Raw genomic sequence first — 21,289 nt, 5'->3', positions numbered from 1 at the left:
TATAATTTAAACTGATGGGCCTAATTCGAATCGGTTTTGTCGTTTCCATGTAACCATCTACTTAGCTACCCCCATAACTGGAGCACCTGTTACATTGTACCTTATTGAGAACACTTGGTGCTGTCACTGCTAGCTTTTAACTGTCTTAAAAGGTACAGCACACCCACGACTTGATAACAGAACCAGAGGCAAGAGGGGTTGGCTGTTATGTCTGTGTAGATTTTAGTAAAATTTCCATTTAATCAGGCCAGAGGCTCATTAAATCATTCAGATGAAGTTAGAATACATAGCATACAAATACAAGGTATGGGGGGAATATCAAATAATAGAAAAACAATGTATTGATTTCAATTTAATTCCATTTTGTTGACCACAGCCTCTGGTTCTCTGACTATTTTTATTGAAGAATCACATTTCAAATGGATTAATGATCAGACAACATCACCAACATCCTAAGAATTTATAATGTGGTATATAACTTTAAAAAAAAGACTTATTGTACAGTGTCTTTTAAAATTAATTTAAATAAATGAAATTTTAGGACAATTTCACTCATGTAGACAATGATAGGTACATCAATAAACCAGAGAATCATAACTTTAATTCTATTAATAGTCTGGTGTATACTAATTGAAATCAATTTATGTAGTTAAACATTATCAATTAATGACATATACACCCGCTAAATTTACATACAGCTTGTCAAATCAATCTTCACTACATCAGAAAGTGAGGACTGCAGATGCTGGAGATCAGAGTCGAGAGCATGGTGCTTGAAAACACACGTCAGGCAGAATCCGAAGAGCAGGGGAATCAATGTTTCGAACATAAACTCTTCATGAGGAATGAGGCTTGTGGGCTGGAGGGCTGACCACACCGGTTTCCTTATTTCCCCACTTTATCCCAGACCCAACCTTCTAACTCGGCACTGCCCTCTTCACCTGTCCATTGTCTTTCTCACCTATCTGCTCACCCTCCTCTCTGACCTATCACATTCTCCTCCACCTTCATCGACCTATTGCATTCTCAGCTGGCTTCCCCCCAGCCCCATCCCCTCCCATTTATCTCTCAGCTCCCAACCCTGGCCCATAAGCTTCATTCCTGATGAAGGCCTTATGCTCGAAACTTCAATTCTCCTGGTCCTTGGATGCTGCCTGACCTGCTGTGCTTTTCCAGCACCACAATCTTCACTATAGTCTTACTCCATGTAGATGTTCAAGATAGATTACTGTTTCAATGTGACTTCAAATCTGCCATTAATTTGGTACGTGGCATTCAAATAAAAGGTGTGGAATAATATTGAGTAAAACAAAAATATGTGTTGAGTTTATTATTCTTGGCTATAATTAAGGTGTCAATTCAGTTTTCATGAGCAAAGCCTTCTATTCTCTAGTTATTTTTTGTTGAAGAAAGCCATTTCTGTAATGTTAAGCTGACTTCGCTCTCCATCTGTGACTGAGATCAACAGCCATCAGTTTACAGCTGGCAGGGGCAAGGTGGAGAGTGCGAAATTATAAACTGATCTGTCAGTGACCTTTAATTCCACAGATCGTCAGTGGGGCGGAGTTTTTCCCATTGAGTTTTGGTCCCGTATAGAAGAAGGGGAAGAGCCTCTCAGTGAAAGTGTGGGTGAAAGTGTGAAGATGGGACATGGTGTCCGCATTGTAAAATGACACCTGTCCACCCTCATAGTCCAGGAAAATCCCGATCTTCTGGGGATTCATACGTGGGGAAAGGAGGATCCGTGTGGGTGAGGTGGCAGCAAAATAACCACTTCCAGGACTGAGCCTCACAATCCAGTGTCCGGTTCCTGGGTTTGGGTAAATTCCACTTTTCCTCTCCACAGACTCTCGGGCCACTCCCAGACCCCACCGGGTTTTCTCCCCCACCTCCACCTCCCAGTAATGTCTGCCTGATGTGAATCCCTCTGCTCCGAGGACACAAAACCAGGGATCAAATCTCTCCGGGGAGTCAGGGAGCGGCTGTGATTTGTCTCCGAGTCTCACACTGGTCCGGTCCTCAGACAGGATGAGCTGGGGATGGGCTGTGTTCGGATCCAGAGTCAGAGAGGCTGGAGCTGGGGAACGAAACAGAACAACCACAATCAGTGACAGGCAAAGGGAGGGGTTAGGGTTGAAGAGTTGAAAAAAAGGCAGTTGGTGATTTCGGCAGGGATAGGATGTGTTGCGGGAATGCATTTGGGGAGAACGTGAAACAGGAGGAAATAAGGTACATGGCAAAGTGGGGCTTAGAGACGGTCGGACCACAGAGATGGGACTGAGTGAGAGGTTGATCAAGAGGGAATGAGTGATGGGGATGGGACAGTGAAGAAGTGAAAAGTAATGGGTGTCAAAGAGTAAAAAGGAAGGGAGTAGGATTTGGGGAAGACAAGGCAGGGGAAGGGAAGGATTAAAACAGAAGGAGGGGGCAGCTGAGGCAGGTCGATGTTGGGTGAAAGAAGGGGTGGGTGGAAAGGCAGGGGAGTGTGAAGAAGAGGCAGGAGGATTCCAAGGATGTTGGAAGTCAACAGTGTCATGGACGTGTGAGCAAGTGGAGGTGAGAGGAAGTGAAACCGAGAGGGAGGAAGAGTTTATGAATAAAGGAGAGAGGAGGTGATGGGTGGAGGAGGAGATAAGTATGAGGTGAATAGTGAGCTGGGGAAAGGGGAAGCAAGAGCTGGATTAAGTGTCTGAGAATGAGGGGTATAACACAGTGAATGAAATTAGGACAGACAGGAGAGAGGGAAAGCAGAAGAGGGGACTAAGAGCAGAGTGATGGAAGGATAGTTTGGAGAGGATTAGGATTAGGGGTAAATGAGGGGAGATGAATCTGTAGGGAGTTAATAGTCAGCAGGGAAGAGATAATGTGAGGGTTAGAGTAATGGAGAGTTTGCTGAGAGATGGGAGTGTGAGGGGGTGACAGTTGAAAAAAGGATACAAGGAAGACTGAGGTTGGTTAATAGAGAGAAGGACATGGGTTCAGGGAGAGCAATGCTTAAGGATAGGAGTGATTGGAAGGCAATCGGATGAGAGGGCAAGGGTGGAGTGAATTTAAGGAAGAGAGACCCAGATGGGAAGGCAAGCTAAGGGATAGAGAAGGTGAGGAGCTGGAGAGGCTGCAGGTTGAGTGGAGTCCGTTTGAGACATAGACTGATGTGGTAGGGAATAGCGAGCTGATAGGCAGCTGAGCATGTTGTGGCTGTACAGGACACTGGTTATCCCACTTGTGGAATATTGTGGGCAATTCTGGTCTCCTTCCTATCGGATGGATGTTGTGAAACTTGAAAAGGTTCAGAAAAGATTAACAAGGATGTTGCCAGGATTGGAGAATTTGATTTGGGTTGAGATATCTGGTTGGCATGAAGGGTTGGAACAAAGGGTCTGTTTTTTGTACAGTACATTTCCATGACTCTGTGACTGTACATACCTTAGACTGTGTTAAAAATGTGATAAAAGACAGAAATAAATTCTGGGAAATACTATGTAAGTAAAAGTGCATTGGGAAGGAGGCACTGAAGAAGCATGACATAAGTTTTAAAAAAAAGTGGTGGAAAAATTACTGGGATTGTAAGCTGATATACACAAACAAAAGAATTACACAGAGAGCTAAATCATTTGGCTTCTTCAGTTTGTTCCACCAATCAATAAGATAATAGCTAATCCTAATATCAAGAGGGGAACATGCTAGAGTCTATCATAAATGACTTTCCAATGATTTGGAAATCATTGACAGGATTAGCTAATGTCAGCATGGGTTGAAGAAAGGGAACTCCTGTCGAATCTAAATAAATGAATTTGCAATGATTTGAGGCATAATCTGGTGATAAGTTGGGGAGTGTTACTTTAATGGATGACGGTGGGGAGGCAAAGAGTGCATGGAGGAACAGTAAGAATTGCTCAGTCCGATCTACCATAAGAAAAAAAAACTGGAAATGATGTCCAAGTATAATAAGGGAAATTAAGGATCATTTAAGAACAAGGAAGTGGCAGAGATATTGGCAAAAAAAAAGCAAGAGACCTGAGGTTTGGGAAGTTTTGATTTCAGCAAAAGGTGGCTCAAGATTTAAATAAGATGAGGGGAACAATAGAATATGAGAGTAAGGTTGCTGAGGGCATACAAACGGATTGTCAAATTTTCTATCTGTATGTAAAGAGAAAATGCTTATTGAAAGCAAATGTAGTTCCTTGAGAGTGAGAAACAAGGGAACTTACAATGGGTAACAAGAAAGATGGCAGGTCAATGAAGTACACACTTTGTTGCATCTTCACAAAAGGAGCACAGAAATAATATCCCAAAAATGTTATCGAACAGAGGGCTGAGTGAGAAGGAAGAACTGTAAGAAATCTGTCTTCATAGGAAGTGCCACAGTGGAAAGTGCTGCTTAAAGGCTGCTAATCCCCAGGGCTTCATGAGGAATTGGCCCCAGAAATAATAGATGAATCACTCATCATCTTTCACTTGTCGGACATCATTTCCAGTTTTTTTTCTTATGGTAGATCGGACTGAGCAATTCTTACTGTTCCTCCATGCACTCTTTGCCTCTCCATCGTCATCCATTAAAGTAACACTCCCCAACTTATCATATGAACTCTGGAATAGTTTCCATGCATTAAGGGGTAGCTAGTGTAACCTCACGATTAAAAAAAAACTACAGTAAGTACCGAGAAAACAGGGAATTAAAAATCAGCCTGATATCAATCGTGGAGAAAAGCTACAGCCGATTATAAAAGATTTAATAGTGCAGCACTTAGGAAAAAAATACACCATCAAATAGACTCGGCAGCAATTTACAAGTGGAAATTATGCTTGACATATTAACTGGAATTATTTGAGGATATAACTATCAGGTTTAATGTGGTTTATTTGGATTTTCAGAACACTTTGATAAGATTTCACATATGAGCTTAGTGTGTAGAATTAAAATGCATGTGCTTGATGGTAGCGTATTGAGACTACTGGTTTACAGTCAGGAAACAGAATGGGAACAAACTGTTATTTTTCCAAAATGCAGGTAACGAATAGTGGTGTTCTGCAGGGATCAGTGCTTGGTTCCTCCATTCACAACATACATGAATGATTTAAATGAGGGAATGAAATATAAAATTACATCCAATTATTTTGGGCCTTGATGATACCACATCTGGAACATTACAGGCAGCTTTGTTCCCTTATCTGAGAAAGGTTGTTCTTGCTAATGTGGAGAAGGTTTCACAATCTGATTACTAGCATGGTAAGACTGTACCATGAAGAGAGACTGAATCAGTGTACTGTTAGGCTCAAAATGATCTCATTAAACCAGACCATTAAGGGTTAATTGTTAAGGGTTAATTGCACACAACAATAAGTAATTGAATTGAAGTGAAAAATAAGCTTGATGTAAAACACAGCCTATTTTGGCTGAAAGATTACTGCATGATCTTGATTGTCTGTCGGGGCCATTTTAATATAGTCAAAACTAAGCCATAATGGAATGTAGAACATAGAGCACAGAACAGAGAACAATATAGCGCAGAACAGGCCCTTCGGCCCTCGATATTGCTCCGACCTGTGAACTATTCTCAGCTCGTCTCTTTACACTATCCCAAAATCATCCATGTGCTTATCTAAGGATTGTTTAAATCTCCCTAATGTGGCTGAGTTGACTACATTAGCAGGTAGGGCATTCCATGCCCGTACCACTCTGCGTAAAGAACCTGCCTCTGAGACCTGTCTTAAATCTATCACCCCTCAATTTGTAGTTATGCCCCCTTGTACACGCTGACGTCATCATCCTAGAAAATAGACCTTCACTGTCTACCCTATCTAATCTTCTGATCATCTTGTGTGTCTCTACCAAATCCCCTCTTAGCCTTCATCTTGTCAATGAGAACAGGTTCAAATCTCTCAGCCTTTCTTCATAAGACCTTCCCTCCAAGACCAGGCAACATCCTGGTAAATCTCCTTTGCACCTTTTCCAATGCTTCCACATTGAACCTGAAATATGGGGACCAGAACTGTACACAATATTCCAAGTGTGGCTGCACCAGCATTTTGTATCATCACAGCATGATATTGTGGCTTCAGAACTCAATCCCTCTACAAATGAAACCTGCCTTCTTAACAGTACTATCCACCTGGGTGGCAACTTTCAGGGATCTACGTACATGGACTCCAAGATCCCTCTGCACATCCACACTACCAAGAATCTTTCCATTGACTCAGTACTCTGCCTTCCTGTTCTTCTTGCTGCCTTCTTTCAGAAAGCCAGTTTCTAATCCAAACTGCTAAATCACCCTCAATTCCATGCCTCTGCATTTTCTCCAACAGCCTATCATGTGGAAACTTATCAAAGGCTTTACTGAAGTCCATGTATACCACGTCAACCGCCCTACCCTCATCTACATACTTGGTCACCTTCTCAAAAACTCAATGAGGTTGGTGAGACACAACCTGCCCTTGATGAAACCATGTTGATTATCTGAAATCAAATTGTTGCTTGCTAGATGATGATAAATCTTATCTCTTATAACCCTTTCCAGAACCTTTCCTACAACAGAAGTAAGGCTCACTGGTCTATAATTACCTGGGTCATCTCTACTGCTCTTCTTGAACAAGGGCACAATATTTGCAATCCTCCAGTCCTCTGGTACCAAACCTGTAGACACTGTTGACTCAAATATCATTGCCAAAGGCTCTGCTATCTCCTCCCTAGTTTCCCAGAGAATCCAGCCCAGGGACTTGTCTACTTTCACTGCTTCTAGAATTGATAACACCTGTTCTTAACTAACCTTGATCCTTTCTAGTCTAATATCTCATACCTCATTTTTCTCCTATACAATATTCTCCTTTTCCTGAGTGAAAACCAATGAGAAATCGAATGTCTGGAAAAGTAAGTACGATGAAATGGTGATCCAGTGTATAACCAGAACAGTATTAACATCAGGGATTTTGTCCTACTCTTGGGACTTTCCCCATCAGAATGGGTCCGTGACACCAGGGCCATGCATTTTCCCATCAGACTGGAATTCAAGGACAGTGCTGTGAAAACTAAGGTACAGCTCTGAGTTCCAGCCATCCTTCAGGAATGTCTGACAGGCGGATGACAACGAGAGGAGTTTGTTCAATATGTCAAAATTCATTCAGACTGGTAGATACACTCATTAGTTTGCATCTGCCTAAAGCAGATTAAGCTTTTAAGTGTTCTTTTTCTCTTGAAGGAATTGCTGGAGATAGCAGCAGAAATAACCTAATGTATTTGTTACTTAATTGTCCTCCTCAACACTTACACCAAAAAGACCATCACTAAAATGTGTGACTTCATTATAAACACATTGCTGTTTCACTGGTTTTGCTGTATGTACGTTTGTTCACTCACTTTCAACATTACAATAGTGGATATTATTCAAAAATCCTTCACTAGTTCAGAAACACTTTGCACCATGCTATGGGTGTTGTTAGGTGGTATTAAATAGAAGGTTATACTACTTTCTTAATTTTCCTTGTAATGATTTCTCTGTGATTTGGAGGGGAATTCATGGTTCTCACTGCTGCTCACAGCCTCTCTTTCCCTCTCCCTTGTCACTCATATTCCAATCATCCCAAGTAATGTAGCTCTCCTCATGCAGAACTGATGGCAGAATTTTTACTAATTTCCTCAAGAATGCCTCAGCACTTCCCTGCACTCTCTTCCAAATATGTGTAAAACTGGCTGGGAACATGACATTGAAGCCCATCCCTCGAAATGAATTAAACATCCGATCAAATTCATGGAGTGACCAGTTCATTCAATGCTTGATTAATTAGATTGCTCCTAACATAAGCCTCACCATAAGCAAACAATGTTATCACCATTCATTATGGATGTTTATGGATATCTCAAATTTGTTGTATAATCTGTGACTGCGTTCAATCTATAAACAGCTATCTCTTCATTGTTTTGAACCTTGAATTGTTCAGTAAGAGCACAGCACTCCCTTCTTTATTCAGCATAGAGTCACAGAACCTGATAAAATTAAATTAGCTAGAACCCTAGAGTTCTACAGCACTCAAGCAAGCCCTTTGGCCCAGATTTCATTATTAATCAGATAAAGGCCAAGTTGAGTATTTTTTTATATCTGCAGCCCAGGAACAGGTTCTTCAGCCCTCCAAGCATGAACCGATCCAAATGTACTGTCTAAACCTGTCGGTCAATTCCTAAGCATTTGTATCCTTCTGCTCCCCACCTACTCATACATCTGTCCAGATGCATCTTAAAATGAATCTACCGTGTCTGCCTCTACCACCTCTGCTGGCAACGCATTCTAAATGCCCACCATCCTCTGTGTGAAGTACTTGCCGCGTGTATCCCCCTCAAACTTTCCACCTTAAACATGCCATTGTAAGCATGACCTCTCGTTATTGAATCCTTCACCCTGGGAAAAAGCTTGTCTCTATCCACCTGGTCTATACCCTTCAATGATTTTGTAAACCTCAAATCAGGTCCCCCCTCAACCTCCTTTTTTCTAGTGAAAATAAACCTAACCTACTCAATCTCTCTTCATAGCTATCATTTCCATAATAGGCAACATCCTCGTAAACCTTCACTGCACCCTCTCCAAAGTGTCCACATCCGTTTGGTAATGCGGCGACCAGAACTGTATACAGTATTCTAAATGCAGCCGAACCAATGTCTTGTACAATGTTAACATGACTTGCCAGCTCTTATACTCAATACCCCATCCAATGAAGGCAAGCATACTATATGCCTTCTTGACCACTCTATCCACCTGTGCAGCAACCTTCAGGGTACAATGGACCTGCACTCCCAGATCTCTCTGCCCATCAACTTTTCCCAAGGATCAATGTATCACCTCACATTTGTCTGGATTGAAAGCCATCTTCCACTTTTCTGCCCAACTCCAGTTCTATCTATATCCTCTTGTATTCATTGACAGTCCCTTATGCTTTCCGCTAGTTCACCAATCTTTGCGTCATCTGCAAAGTTGCTGATCATACCAACAGTGCCCTCTTCTAGATAATTTATGTATATTACAAACAACAGTGGCCCCGATATTGACCCCTGTGGATCACCACTGATCACCTTTTTCCATTTCAAGAAACTCCCTTCAACTACTACTCTCGTCTCCTGTTGCTCAACCAGTTCTTTATCCACCTAGCTAGAACACCCTACACACCATGTGACTTCACTTTCTCAATTAGTCTACAATGGGGAACCTCATCAAACGCCTTACTAAAGTCCATGTATATGACATCAACAGCCCTTCCTTCATCTAACAACTTGGTCACTTCCTCAAAGAACTCTATTAAGTTGATAAGGCACGATCTCCCTCACACAAAACCATGTTGCCCATCACTGATAAGTTCATTCTTTTCTACATATTAATAGATCCTATCTCTCAGTACTCTCTCCAGCAACTTCCCCACCACTGACGTCAGGCTCACTGGTCTGTGGTTACCTGGAATATCACTACTATCCTTCTTGTACAGGGGGACAACATGAGCAACCTTCCAGTCCTCCGGCACCTCACCTGTATTCAAGGATGCCACAAAGATATTGGTCAGAGCCCCAGCAATTTCTTCTCCCCCCCCCCCACCACCCACCCACTCTCAGCAACCTGGGATAGAACCCATCCGGTACTGGGTATTTGTCCATCTTAATAACCTCTAGCATACCCAAATCTTCCCTACTTATGCCAATGTGATCCAGACTAGTCAAACTTCAATCTCTAATCTCAAGATTCATCATGTTCCTCTCCTCAGTGAGCAGTGATTCAGAATCTCACCCATTCTCTCAAGTTCGGCAAACAGCCTTCCTTCATTATCTTTTAGTGGACCAATCCTTTCTCTAGTTACCCACTTGCTTCTTATATAAGAATAAAATGCTTTGGGATTTTCCTTAATTCTGTTTGCTAAAGCTATTTCATGACCCCTATTAGCCCACTTGATTCCTCATTTAAGACTTGTGCTACTGTTCCGATATTCCTCCAGGGTCTGTTCTGTTCTTAGCTGCCTAGACCTTATGTACGCTTCCTTTTCTTCTTGGCTAGTCGAACAATTTTTCCTTTCATCCATGGTTCATGAATCTTGCCCTTCCTATCCTTTGCCTTCAATGGGACATGCCTATCCTGCACTACCGCTAACCTATGTTTGAAAGTCTCCCACATCTCAAATGTGGACTTCCCTTCAAATAGCTGTGTCCAATCCACATTTCCCAGCTCCTGCTTAATTTCGATATAATTGGCCCTGGCCCAGTTTAGCACTCTTCCCTTAGGGCCACTCTCTTCTTGTGAGGGACTTGCTTACTTAAGGGATTTATTTTGATTGCTACATGCAACAATCATTCTTTCAGTACTGGACTGTGAGTTCTCTGTATAAGTAGCCAAATGAAAAGGCAACTTGTGGTGCTACGTGTCTTTGATTGCAAATCCTATTAGATTACATGGATCAGTTGGAGCGGCAGTTAGAGACAACAAGGAATCACAATTACAGGAAGGGAGAAAAGCCGTTGATACAGTCAAGTAGGTAGTTTAACTCCAGGAAAATTAGGAGGGGCAGCCAGGTAGTGCAGGAGTCTCAAACAATTATGCTATTTTCAAAAATGTAGGGGGTGATGGGCTCTCAGGGGAACGTAGCAGAAACAGCTAAGTTTCTCGTACTGAGAATGGCTCCATGTAATGAGGGGTATGTCGGGTTCCAAGTGATCAATTTTAATACGGGACTTGCTAATCAGAAGCACAACCATACCTTTTTGCTGCCAGCAGAGAGAAATCAGAATTGTTTGTTGTCCCCCTGGTGACAGGATCAACAACATCTTGGAGAGGGTGCAGAATATTCTAAAAGAGGAGAGGGACTAGCAGGAGGTTGTTGTACACATTGGAACTAATGATATAGGAAGGAAAAAGGATGAGATTCTGAAGGGAGATTACAGAGAGTTCAGCAGGAATTTAAAAAAGGGGACCCTTGAGGGTAGGAATATCTGGATTACTCCCATTGCTACGAGCTAGTGAGCGTAGGAAAAGGAGGATAGTGCAGATAAATGTGTGGCTGAGGAGCTGGGGGTGCAGGGGAGAAAAGGGTTCACTGGAATATCTTCTGGGGTAGACGTGACCAGTACAAGCAGGATAGATTGCACCTGAATTGGAAGGGACCGAATATACTGGCAGGGGAATTTGCTAGAGCTGCTCAGGAAGATTTAAACTGGTAAGGTGGGGGAGTGGGACCCAGGGAGGTAGTGAGGAAAGAGATCAATCTGAGACTGGTACATTTGGGAAAAGGAGCGAGTTAAACAGTCAGGGCAGGAAGGAACAAAGCAGAGAACAAGGTAGGACTGATCAATTAAAATGCATTTATTTCAATGCAAAAGGCCTAACAGGGAAGACAGATGAACTCAGGGCATGGTTAGGAACATGGGACTGGGATATCATAGCAATTACAGAGACATGGCTCAGAGATGGACAGGACTGGCAACTTAATGTTCCAGGATACAAATGCTATGAGAAGGACAGAAAGGGTGGCAAGAGAGAAGGGGGAGTACTGATTTTGATAAGGGATAGCATTATACTTAGGTAGGATATTCCTGGGAATACATCCATGGAAATTCTTTGGGTGGAAATGAGAGTTAGGAAGGGATGATCTGCTAATTAGGGTTGTATTATTGATCCCCCAGTAGTCAGCGAGAAATTGAGAAATAAATTTGTAAGGAGATCTCTGTTATCAGAAAGAATAATAGGGTGGTTATGGTGGGGGATTTTAACTTTCTAAACATAGACTGGGACTGTCATAGTGTTAAGGGTTTAGATGGAGAGGAATTTGTTAAGAGAGTGTACAAGAAAGGTTTTTGATTTAGTATGTGGATGTACTGTCTAGAGAAGCTGCAGAATTTGACATATTCTTGGGAAATAAGGCAGGGCAGGTGACTGAAGTGTCACTTTGGGGCCAGGAATCATAATTCTATTAGTTTTAAAATAGTGATGAAAAAGAATAGACTGGATCTAAAAGTTGAAGTTCTAAATAGCAGAAAGGCCAATTTTAACGTTATTAGGCAAGAACATTCAACAGCTGATTGGGGACAGATATTCGCAGGTTAAGGGACGCTGACAAATGGGAAGCCTTCAGAAATGAGATAGAGAGTCCAGAGACAGTATATTCCTGTTAGAGTGAAAGAAAAGGCTGGTAGTTGGAGGGAATGCTGGATGACTAGAGAACTTAAGGTTTTGGTTAAGAAAAAGAAGGAAGCATATGTCACGTATAGACAGCAGAGATAGAGTGAATCCTTAGAAGAGTAGAAAGGCAGTAAGAGAATACGGAAGAGGGAAATCAGGAGGGCAGAAAGGGGACATGAGATAGCTTTGGCAAATAGAATTAAAGGAGAATCCAAAGGGTTTTTACAAATACATTTCAGGACAAAAGGGTAACTAGGGAAAGATTGGACTTCTCAAAAATCACCAAGGCAGCCTATGTGTGGAACCACAGGAGATGGGGGAAGATACTAAACAAGTATCTTGCATCAGTGTTTACTATGGAGAAGGATACGGAAGATATAGAATATGGGGAAATAGGTGGTGATAACTTGAATAATGTCCATATTACAAACAAGGTGGTGCTGGATGCCTTAAAATGCATAAAGGTGGATAGATCCCCAGACCTGATCAGGTGTACCAAGAATTCTTTGGGAAGCTGGAGAAGTGATTGCTGGTCCCTTGCTGAGCTATTTGTATCATCGATAGTCACAGGTAAGATAATGGAAGACTGGAGGTTGGCTAATGTGGTGCCATTACTAAAGAAAGGTGGTAAGGAAAAGCCAGGGAACTATAGACCAGCGAGCCTGACGTCAGTGGTGGGCAGGTTGTTGGAAGGAATCCTGAAGGATAGGATGTACATGTATTTGGTAAGTCAAGGGCTGATTAGGGATAGTCAACATGGTTTAGTGCGTGAGAAATCATGTCTCACAAACTTGATTGAGTTTTTTGAGGAAGTAACAAAGAGGACTGATGAGGGCAAAGTGGTCGACGTGATTGATATGGACTTCAGTAAGTAGTTTGACAGGGTTCCTCATGGGAGACTGGTTAGTAAGTACAGGCCATGGAAAATAGGGAGAACTAGCCATTTGGATACAGATCTGGCTTGGAGGTAGAAGACGGAGGATGATGGTAGAGAGTTGCTTTTCAGTTTGGAGGCCCGTGACCAGTAGTGTGCCATAAGGATTGGTGCTGAGTCCACTGCATTTTGTTATTTACATAAAATATTTGGATGTGAGGTATAGGAAGTATAGTTAGTAAGTTTGCAGATGGCATCCACATTGGAGAAGTAGTGGACAGTGAAGAAGGTTACATCAGACTACAACGGGATCTTGAACAAATGGGCCAATGGGTCGAGGAGTGGCAGATGTGTTTAATTTAGATAAATGCAAGGTGCTGCATTTTGGAAAGGCAAATATGGGTAGAGCGTATACAGTTAATGGTAAGGTCCTGGAGAGTGTTGCTGAACAAAGAGACCTTGGAGTGTAGGTTCATAGTTCCTTGAATGTGGAGTTACAGATGGATAGGATAGTGAAGAAGGCTTTTGGTACGTGTTCCTTTATTGAACAGAGCATTGAGTTTAGGAGTTGGGAGGTCATGTTGCGACTGTACAGGATGTTGGTTAGGCCACTTTTGGAATATGGTGTTCAGTTATGATCTCCCTCCTATCGAAAAGATGTTGTGGAACTTGAAAGGATTCAGAAAAGATTTACAAGGATGTTGTCAGGGTTGGAGGATTTGAGCGACAGGGAGAGGCTGACTGGGATGGGGATGTTTTCCCTCGAGCATTGGAGGCAGAGGGATGACCTTGTAGAAGTTTATAAAATCATGAGGGCCACGGATAGGGTAAATAGACAAGCTCATTTCCCTGGAGTGGGGGTGTCGAGAACCAAAGGGCATAGGTTTAGGGTGAGAGGGGAAGCACATAAAAGGGACCTAAGGGTCAATGTTTTCACGCAGAGGGTGGTGTGTGTATGCAATTCCAGAGGAAATGGTGGTGGCTGGTACAGTTACAACATTTAAAAGGCATCTGGATGGGTGTATGAATAGTTCAGAGGGATATGGACCAAGTGCTAGAAAACGGGACTAGATTAGGTTAGGATATCTGGTTGGCATAGACGCGTAAGACCAAAGGGTCTGTTTCCGTGCTGTATACCTCTATGATTCTATACATCCACAACCAACATATCTACACACCTAATAATTTTATAAACATCCAGAAGGTCACCACTCAGCCTCATATGCTCCAAGGAAAAATGACCCAGCCTATCCAGCCTCTCCTTGTAATCAAACCTTCCAGTCTCAGTCACATTCTTGGAAACCATTTTTGGACCCTTCCATTTTAATAGCATCCTTCCTATAGCAAGGTGTCCAGGATTTAGATTACTTACAGTGTGGAAACAGGCCCTTCAGTTCAACAAGTCCACACCGACCCGCCGAAGCGTATACCACCTAGACTCATACTCCTACATTTATCCCTTCACCTAACACTATGGGCAATTTAGTGGCCAATTGACCTTACCTGCGCATTTTTGGATTGTGGGAGGAAACCGGAGCACCAGAGGAAACCCACGGGGAGAATGTGCAAACTCCACACAGAGAGTCGCCTGAGGCGGGAATTGAACCCGGGTCTCTGGCGCTGTGAGGCAGCAGTGCTAACTACTGTGCCACCGTGCCGCCCACAAATTGTATGCAGTACTCCAAATGTAAACCTACCATTGCCTCATACAGCTTGTCCTCAAATCTCTCACTGATGAAAGCAAGTGTAACAAACTGTCCTGCCTACCTTTGACACCACTTTCAAGGAACTATGTACCTGCACCCTCAGTGTCGCTGTTCATCACCACTTCCCAGGGCCCTACAATTGGCTGTGTAAAACTTGCCCTGGTTTGTCTTACCAAAATGCATTTATCTGAATTAAACTGCACCTGCCATTCCTTGGTCCAGTTGATCAAGATCTCTTGTAGTCTTCAATAACCTTCTTCACTGTTCACTATAACACAAAGTTTGGTGGCATCTGCATTCTTACTAACCATGCCTCCTATATTCTCATCAAAACTATTTATCTGAATAATGAATAACAGTGTACCAGTACTGATCTGTGTGGCACACCACTGGTCACAGACTTCTAGTACAAACAATCCTCCAGCACCACGTTTTGTCTCTGCCTTCAAACCAACTTTGTGTCCAACTGGCTGGCTCTCCTTGGATCCCATGTGAGCCAACATTACTAATCAATTGACCATGTGAAACCTTGTCGAAGACCTTGCTAAAATCCATGTAGACAACTATCTCCTTGGTCACCTGTTCACAAAACTCAATTCCAATTTGTGAGACGTTATTTCCCACACTCAAAGTCATGTTGACTATTCCTAATTAGTCCGTGTCTTTTCAAATGTACATACTTCCTGTCTCTCAGAATCCTCTCCAACAACTGACCCACCACTGATATTAGGCTCACTGGTATTTAGTTCCCTGGCTTTTCCTTGCAGTCTTTCTCAAATAATGCCACAAGAATAGCCACCATCCTGTCTTCCACTTACCACCATAAGATTAATTATATTGTATCTGGTGGTAAATTGGTTTTGAGATAAAAATAGCAAAAATGTCATCCAAGACATTCCTATCTCATTTTGAATTTCATTTACTGTATTTATCATGAGTAGACAAAGAGGTGCTGATGCTGGAAATCTGAAATAAAAGCAGAAATTGCTGGTGTGAAAGCATAATCAAATGTTTCAAATCTGGCAAAATCGTTCTGATGAAGCATCAGTGGTCTGGAAACATTATACCTGCTTTCTCCCCACAGAGGCTGTCAGACCTACTGAGTTTCATAGGCAATTTCTGCTCTTGTTTTTCCATTCCTTGTTACAGACAGATCGTATCACTGATTTGACACTCAGCGCTAAAGGCTTCAGCTATTTCACAAGTTGTACACACAGAAATATGAAAAGAGAGAGTCTTACAGGATTAATAACAAATAATATGAGTATTTAAAATGTGGCTTTTCATCCCAACGTAACTGGATTTATCTTCAGGAAAATTAATGTAAAAGTTTTACCTGGGTGAATGACGTTTATCATTTCTCTCCATGTTGTGTACTGTAAAGGCCCGGTGTACTTTCCATTAGATAGGACTAAATCTGTAGTTGAGAGTTGCTGATGTTCATCACTAATCCTGTAATTATTAAAACAGATGATGTTACAAATTCCACTTTGTCTGAATATTTCAGAAGTGATTTAAGTGGTCAAGCTTTCAGCTGTTTTGCATTTTGGCCATTGTGTTTGAAAATGAAATGTTAATTTTTTTTTGCACAACATGGCATAAGTAATTTGACAATGTAAGACTGAATACCCGGTGAAGAGAAAGGGTTTATAACCATTTAACAGATTAGGCATTCTGACAGCACACTCAGATTATTAACATTTCCCCCACGCACTTGCTGTGTTATTAACAGAGCATGTGGAACAAAGACAAAAACTGAAATCATTTCCAATGATTAATGTCCAAATGTGCATATAAGAGCTGCTCAACTCCTCTGGAATCCTCCTCTTTTTCAAGTGTCCTGTTGAATATCTGGTTTCAGTTGCTTCCCATTGCTACTTGATCTTCAGCTGCCGGGTTTTCCAGCTTTGGAATTCCCTCTCTGAATCTTTCCATCTCTTCATTTGTTTTATCCCATGAGATTTCCTAAAATCCACATTAGTCAACTGCAATAATATCTTTGTTTACGTTTTGATTTCAAATGTTTCTGTGAAATGCCTTTGGACATCAAATTATATTAGGATGCAATATAAATACAGAATATTTTGTAGTGATGCTTAAGGTTATACACTGAACGAATACAATAAAAACAAAAATCATTATTCCATTTTAAACTATGACTGTCTTGACTTGGTCAAAAGCCATATAGAGAAGTGACCATTCCCTGCAAACATGGGCCATGTGTCGCTGTCAGGGTCAGGGGAATATCACAGTGACACAAACAGCCCAAATCAGGTCAGTGATTACTTTCAGCCTCAGAACCAGGTTATATTATTTACAGGCATCTTGTCATTGATAATAATGTTGTAGAACCATTTTATAAATTCTAATACTGTTTAAACACTGCAAATAGAACCTTATATGAAGTCAATTGCGTAGAGTTACTGTCAGCAAATAAACAACTCTTTAAAACAAGGACAATAACAAGGAAATAAATCCAAAATAACCCATCACTGAGTTATTGAGTAAACTGTGCAGAGTTTCAGTAAAGAGCATGTCCTACCTTCTCTTCCGACAAGCTGCATCCTGAAAGAAATGAATCACAAACGGTGAGGATGGCAGTAACAGATTTCAGGTGGAGACAGATAGACAGGCTGCTGAAATGAGCAGACACAGTGCAGAGATGTAAAGTGATACATTTTGGAAGGAAGATTGAGGAGAGGATAAAATAAATTGGAACTGACCATTAGTCCTGCTCACAAACACAATGATTGTCACTGTTCCAGACACACTCACCAAGGGTGAAGAATGAAGCTAAAAGCCACACCAGCCATGATCAACTCAGTCCACTCATAAGTCATCATAGACATAGGGAAAACATGCAAATTCCACACAGGCTGTCACCCAAGTTTGGAACAGAGCTCGGGTCTGTGGCCCAATGAGGCAGATGTACGAATCACAAGACCACCATATTGCTTCACTTTATGATCTCATGTCACATGGAACTGAAATTAGATTACAATGGGATCTCTTTGTATTTATTCACAGGAAGAGGATGTCGTTGACTGTATCCCTAATCACCCAGATGGTAATTGCAATGAAGAGTCAAAATCATTGTGATGTACTCCAGCTCAGTGAAAGATGGCAGTTTCCTTTCCTTAAGGACATCCGTCAACTAGAATTTTTTTTCCTCCATTCAGTAACAGTTTTATGGTGATCATTAGATTCTTAACTCAAGAATGTTATTTAATTCAATTTCTACCCTGTGCCGTGGCAGAATTTTGCTCAGACCATTACTTGGGTCTCTAGAATAATAGGTAAAAACAATGACTGCAGATGTTGGAAACCAGAGTGTAGATTAGAGTGATGCTGGAAAAGTACAGCAGTTCAGGCAGCATCCAAGGAGCAGTAAAATCAACATTTCAGGCAAAAGCCCTTCATCAGAAATACAGGCAGAGAGCCTGAAGGGTGGAGAGATAAGTGAGAGGAGGGTGGGGGTGGGGAGAAAGTAGTACAATAGGTGAGTGTCTCTGGATTAATAGTCTAGTGACAACACCACTAGGCATTCAACTCCGCATGTAACTTGATGCCAAGCTTGTAGAATACCAATCAACAATCTACTAGATAATGCCACTAGGACATAACGAGACTTGGTAATATGAAGATAATAACAAAGCAAGAATCAATAGCACAATTCATTCCTGTGAGGTTGTCAGTTTTACTAAGAATCTGCAGTGTGGAAGCAATTAGTTGAGTGAAAACAGAAAAACTGTGCATAGAGTCAAAAGTTCACTTTAATTCATCTGCTATTTATGTCAATCAATTTTCTATTCACTGAGCTACCTGACGAAGGAGTGGTGCTACAATAGCTTCTGCTTTTAAAGAAACCTGTTGGACTGTAATTTGGTGTTGTATGATTTTTAAATTTGCTGCCCACCCCCAACCCCCACCTCCTTGCTGGTCCAACACTGAGACCTCTATATCATATTCATTTAACAGTTAATATCAGTAATTTTACAGGTGTTTTGGAATCTTGCAAGAGATTGAATCATCTGCTAAGTAAATAGACTTTTTTTTCCATATGATGAGCATCAAAAGAGGACAAGATGTGCTGTCTTGTTTAGATCCTACTGTGGTCGTTAAACATCATTCATTTTGCAGATACATTGTGTGAGGGTACAACTTTATGTCTCCCTAAGATAGGTGAGGAGTTGGCTATTTATTCATGAACCTCAGTCTTATAACTTTTCAATGGGTGATAGCTTGAGAGAACCACTGCCATCTTTATAATTAGAACGTTGTAGTTTGGAGCCGAGCAAGATAAACCACCAGGCAGTGTGACTGTGCTGTCTAAATCAATTTTATACATAATGTCACAGAGTCATACAACACAGAAAAATACTCTTTGGTCCAACTCATCCGTGCCGACCAAATATCCTCAGCTAATCTAATCCCATTTGCCAGCAATTGGCCCATATCCCTCTAAACCCTTCCTATTCATATACCCATCCAGATACTGTGTAAATGCTGTGATTGTACCAGCCTCCACCACTTCCTCTGGCAGCTCATTCCATACACATACCACATCACAGCAAGGGCGGGGCAACAATCACTTCCCTAGCTTCCTACAAAGTTCTGGGGTACACCTGATTGTATTCACTTTTATGCATTTCACAACATGCAGCACTTACTCCTCTGTAATATAGACATTTTTCAAGATGTCACCACCAATTTCCCCACATTTTATATCTTTCTTGTCCGGCTCCACAGTAAACACTGGTGGAAAATACTCGTTTAGTATCTCCCCTTTCTCCTGGGACTCCACAGAAAGGCTGCCTTGCTAATCTTTGAGGGGTCTATTAACATTTCTCACCATGAGTGACGCTTCACTGAACTCACCGGAATACATTGCCTCACCTTCAGAAACATCAGCTCGTCTTTTTGCTCCATCTGTTTCTGCAACTTTGAGAATTCCTCTTCAATAGAATTTAAATTGTCCTGAATCTCTCGAAGGTTTTTCTCCATTGGTTCTACAATCCTCTCCTCTTCTTCCCTGAGATCTCTGAGTAAACGCTGCTCTTTCTCAGTGAGAATCTGGTGCATTTTAGTGAACTCGGATGTGATGTGGGTCTGCAGACTGCTCGCCTGTTCCTACCAAATGAAATGTGAAACCTCATTAATGTCCCGCGGTAAAGGGAACAAAACTAACCGAGATCCCAGAAAATCAGCACAGGGAGAGCTCACCCTCACTTCGGAAATCTTCCGTTTCTGGGTCAGTTCAGTTTGGATAACCGCCGATTTCTTCTCTGTGAGAGAATCTAAGGCAGATTTCAGTTTATCCTGAAATTGGGAAAAATAATTACACAATTATATTGTCATCCAGTGAAAATGTGAAAAAAATGTCTAGTTTCACCTTTTACCTTGTAGATTTCAACAGCCTCATCGATCGGCAGGAAGCGGTGCCCTCTGTGTTCCCGCGAATCTCTACAAATCAGACAGATCAATTTCTTGTCAGTTTCACAAAACAACTCCAGTTCTCTCTGATGTTCCTCACAGTGAGATTTGCCCTCCGTCTCTTTCGGACCCAGCTTTAATTTTCGAGCCTCCTCGGCCAGATTCGCTAAGGCCCGATTTACCCTGAGGTTTCTTTCCGGAAACACCTCTCTACATTCCGGGCAGGAGTTTATCTCCTTCTTTTCCCAACTCTGGGTGATACAGGAGCGGCAGAAGTTGTGTCCGCAATCCAGTGTAACCGGATCGGTGAAGAAATCCAGACAAACGGGACAAACTGTCTCCTCGGTCAGTCTCTGGAGCTGCTGTTTGGAAGCCATTTTCAATTTGGGTATTTCCTGATTCCACCTTTCTCCTTAACAGTTGGCAGCGAACTTCCTGGACGTACTGAAAAGCTGACCTGACGTATAGCAAAAATAACTCGCCAGACAGACACGGGTGACTCACTCGCAGACTTTACTACTCTGCGTGCGAAGTTTCAATGTGCCTCCGCTGGGGAACACATTCGCTTCAACGAACGTCGACCGTAAAGTGCCTTTTAAAACAAAAACTGTCCTGTCAACCTTTGCGCATGAGAGGAAAAATGAACTTAAAGTGTTGAAGATCAAACCAGGTCGAACGCCGAGGAGATGGGCGGGGAACGGGTTCTCCTTAAACTTCGTTAAAAATCACACGACACCAGGTTATAGTCCAACAGGTTTAAATGGAAGCACAAGCTTTGATTTTCAACTTTGTACATCCCAGTCCAACACCGGCATCTCCAAATCCTTGAACTTGGGTTCAGACTGGACTTGAAGCTGATGACCCAAACACAGCGCTGAAATCCGATATAAAACCCGAACTCGTAAACTGAATCGGGTGAGTGTTTGCAGTCGGCCAACAGCAAACGTGCTGGAGAAATTTTTAAAAAAATGAGACATACAGGAATTTCCACGGAGAAGAAGAGTGATGTTTTACTTTTCATTTCTGTGGCGCCTCACAATGCAATGTCCCACGGTGCTTCAAAGAACACGTGGCCGTTTCTGAAATGTTGGCGCTGGACTGTTATGTAGGAAATGCATCAGGCACCAGGGCACATT

The 21,289-nt window shown here is 42.0% G+C and overlaps 1 protein-coding gene across 1 annotated transcript; it reads right to left on the bottom strand.

Annotated features, from left to right (window-relative positions):
- Positions 1-339: 339 nt before the first annotated feature.
- On the bottom strand, positions 340-20,947 carry LOC132832973 (zinc-binding protein A33-like). The gene is made up of 6 exons (XM_060851220.1): positions 20,120-20,947; positions 19,944-20,039; positions 19,617-19,850; positions 17,263-17,285; positions 16,057-16,172; positions 340-2,077 (listed from the first exon to the last, which is right to left on the bottom strand). Exons 1-6 carry the CDS (start codon positions 20,528-20,530, stop codon positions 1,527-1,529), a joined length of 1,431 nt encoding a protein of 476 aa, XP_060707203.1. The 5' UTR covers positions 20,531-20,947; the 3' UTR covers positions 340-1,526.
- Between the last annotated feature and the right edge of the window lie 342 nt (positions 20,948-21,289).

Source organism: Hemiscyllium ocellatum, chromosome 35 (assembly GCF_020745735.1).
Source record: "Hemiscyllium ocellatum isolate sHemOce1 chromosome 35, sHemOce1.pat.X.cur, whole genome shotgun sequence".
NCBI classification, from domain to species: Eukaryota; Metazoa; Chordata; class Chondrichthyes; order Orectolobiformes; family Hemiscylliidae; genus Hemiscyllium; species Hemiscyllium ocellatum.
Note: the sequence above shows the minus strand (reverse complement) of the source record. Positions and strands in the feature narration are given on the sequence as shown.

What these genes read in the sequence shown, in the direction of transcription:
- LOC132832973 (XM_060851220.1), bottom strand. Translation starts at nt 20,530, where the DNA reads ATGGCTTCCAAACAGCAGCTCCAGAGACTGACCGAGGAGACAGTTTGT. An exon ending in GCAGCTTGTCGGAAGAGAAG is followed by an intron (nt 16,173 to 17,262) that starts GTAGGACATGCT and finishes TAATAATTACAG; the next exon opens with GATTAGTGATGAACATCAGC. An exon ending in GATAAACGTCATTCACCCAG is followed by an intron (nt 2,078 to 16,056) that starts GTAAAACTTTTA and finishes TTCGTTCCCCAG; the next exon opens with CTCCAGCCTCTCTGACTCTG.